This window comes from Stegastes partitus, unplaced genomic scaffold (genome assembly GCF_000690725.1).
Source record: "Stegastes partitus isolate 25-593 unplaced genomic scaffold, Stegastes_partitus-1.0.2 Scaffold2103, whole genome shotgun sequence".
NCBI classification, from domain to species: domain Eukaryota; kingdom Metazoa; phylum Chordata; class Actinopteri; family Pomacentridae; genus Stegastes; species Stegastes partitus.
In genome coordinates this window covers 118,693-121,605 of record NW_007579834.1, presented here as the reverse complement: position 1 = coordinate 121,605, position 2,913 = coordinate 118,693, and the positions used below count along the sequence as shown (strand labels likewise).

Here is a 2,913-nt window from a genome sequence, read left to right as displayed (position 1 = left end):
CATTCTGGGACAGAGTCAGACCTGAATGAGCTTCAGCACCAGATCAGGTTTAAATGTATGAAGGTGAAGTTTAACGTGCAGCTGTCAGCTGGAAACCAGCGGCTGCATCACTAAATATTCTCTATGAACACGTTGAAGAGTCACATGACGCCTTAACGCCTCTTTAATGAGAACACAGTCTGAAGCAGGAAGCTGGACCTCCTTCATGTGGTCTCTGCTGGAGCTTTAGTTCATGTGGAGCCGCTACACAGAGAAAGTCTGGATCTGTTGAACTGGCTTCATGGTTCAGCTCTCTGGCGTGTTGCCATGACAACAGGCAGGTAGAGGACAAGGTGAGACTGAAACAGAAAACAATAAAGATTTATTTATTTGTACAAGATCAGTGCAGGTGCAGACAGGTGAGCTGCAGGGGGCGGAGCAACGTGGTGGAGAAATCTCTGTCTGCTCGATTAAACCGCCTCACCTCTGGAACGACAACAAACAAACAACATGAACAACAAACAACATGGACAACAAACAACATGGACAACAAACAACATGGACAACACGTTTCACTGATCCAGGACGTGTCTTTGTGTGCTGTTGTGCTACTGTGTGCGTTACCTTGTGTTCTCAGGTTGGTGTGGTTCCTGCAGGTGAAGGAAATCGGCCGACATACGACATCACTGCCGCACACACACGTCAGGAAGTTAAAGAGAGACTCATCAGAGTCACCGTCACACACCTGAGAGAGAGAGAGAGAGGTAGACGTATACACCTGAGAGAGAGAGAGAGAGAGAGAGAGAGAGAGAAACAGGTAGACGTATACACCTGAGTGTTACATACCAAGCTCCGCCCCCGGGGGTACACTCTGATGTGACCTTTAACCCTGAGTGCTCTCTGAAGTCCCTCCCACTGAGAGTCAGCCAATCCGAGCAGAGAACGAACCAGCGCACCTGAGAACCAGACGTGAGCTTCACCTGTGCCGTCATCAATCACCAGCCTGATCAATACGTACAGATAGATACAATGGCGTCAGATTTACAGCTGAACAGATCAATAGCTGCAGTGACTTCATTAATCAATAACTGCTTCAAAACTAGAAGTTTTCTTACTTTGCGTTGGACTGAAAGATGGAGGAGGTCGAACGACACTGAGAACTGCAGCAAGACTGAGAGAGAGAGAGACAAACATATCATGATATANCACTCACATTCACACCTACGGACAATTTACAATCACCAATTAACCTCAGCATGTTTCTGGACTGTGGGAGGAAGCCGGAGAACCTGGAGAGAACCCACGGAGGTGTGGATGGGGGTGCAGTCATGGGTGGACAGTGTGAAGAGGATGGGCCTCAACACCAGCCCTGTGGGGTTCCTGTGCTCAGGGTGAGGACAGAGGAGGCGTGGTGTCCTATTCTCATTTGTTGTGGTCTTTCTGTGACAAAATCCAAAATCCATGAGCACAGTGAGGAGCCCAGGCCCAGAATGTCCAGTTTGTTGACCAGTCTGTGGGGCACGACGGTGTTAAACGCAGAGCTGAAGTCCATAAAGAGCATCAGCACATCGCTGCTGGGTCTCTAGGCGAGTCAGGGCTGTGTGGAGCGTCATGGTGACTGGTTTGCTCTGGAAGCGACCTGTTGACGGTCCAGGTCTGGGGGGACGATGGACCTGAAGTGTCAGAGCACCAGCCTCTCAAAGGACTTCGTGGTGATGGGTGTCAGTGCTATGGGGCAACAGTCAGGCTTCATATGGATGACTTTTGGGCACAGGTATGATGGTGGAGGTCTTAGAACATGTGGGGCAGGGCAGGTTGTAGCGAGAGGTTGAAGATGTCCAGTGGTGATAGCAGGCGTGTGACAGTGGGTGGAGCCAGTGCAGATCCGGTGCGGTGGTGACAGCGGCCGTGTGACAGCGGGCGGAGCCAGTGCAGTGGTGACAACAGGTGTGTGACAACAGCCGTGTGACAGCGGGCGGAGCCAGTGCAGTGGTGACAACAGGCGTGTGACAGCAGGCGTGTGACAGCGGGCGGAGCCAGTGCAGTGGTGACAACAGGCGTGTGACAGCGGGCGGATCCAGTGCAGGTTAGGGTTTGAAAAGGTGTTAAACTGGTGTGAAGTTGTGATGGACTCACATGCATCTGAACCACAGAGGAAACGGACCACGTTTCTGATCCAGATGAACCAAACTGGATGTTGGGCTCAGTAGTAAACAGTCAAACCAGATCTGATCCGGTGCAGCCTTTGACTGATGAACGGTCGTGTTTGAACCTGAGATCCTTCAGATGAAACTGAATCTACAGAATCAGTGTCTGAACTCAGCTCCGTTCTTCATGAACATCTGCAAACAGCTGCAGCTGGATTTCATCATTTCATTCAATACAACTATTGGCTCTTATGAAACTTTAAAACTGTCGCGTTTCAGCCTCAAGCAGAAACATTCAGACCTTCAGACTGTCTGAAGCAGAAGACTATTGATCAGCCATTAGAAAAGTGGGATCAATGATGGTGATCGTCCACATGTCAGCTTCATACAACTTGATCTAAACCAACAGTGTGGGTCTTCATGTCAACTGGAGGACCTCAGGGTTCTCCTTCAAGTCCCAGTTTACTCAGAAATCAGTCTGAAGCTCTGCATCATCGATCACCTCAACAGAAAAACCCTCTGATCGATCTGATCGATCTGATCGGCTCCCACGCAGTCCGCTGATGACATGTGCAGGTAAGATAGACTCACATGAACTGGTCTGTGAAGCTGTGGACAACGCTGCAACCAGTGCTTACTGGTTTAGACTCCTGTAGAGGTGCACCAGCTGGAGTTACACTGGTGGTCAAACTGGTCTGGACATTGTTTAAACCAGTATAAACTGTTCACAGTGGTGGAAGGTGGAGTAAACTGGTCTAAATGGGTCTAACCCAAAGATGAACTGGTA

General features: G+C 49.7%; 1 protein-coding gene across 1 annotated transcript in view; it reads right to left on the bottom strand.

Moving 5' to 3' along the window:
• Nucleotides 1–344: 344 nt before the first annotated feature.
• Nucleotides 345–2,913, bottom strand: part of ctc1 (CTS telomere maintenance complex component 1) — a 31,164-nt gene continuing 28,595 nt past the window's right edge. Inside the window, exons 20-23 of the mRNA XM_008303959.1 lie at nt 1,095–1,150; nt 826–982; nt 604–724; nt 345–465 (exon numbers count right to left, since the gene is read on the bottom strand). Of these exons, the coding sequence (XP_008302181.1) occupies nt 380–465; nt 604–724; nt 826–982; nt 1,095–1,150 (420 nt within the window). The 3' untranslated portion in view covers nt 345–379. The remainder of the gene's footprint in view (nt 466–603; nt 725–825; nt 983–1,094; nt 1,151–2,913) is intronic.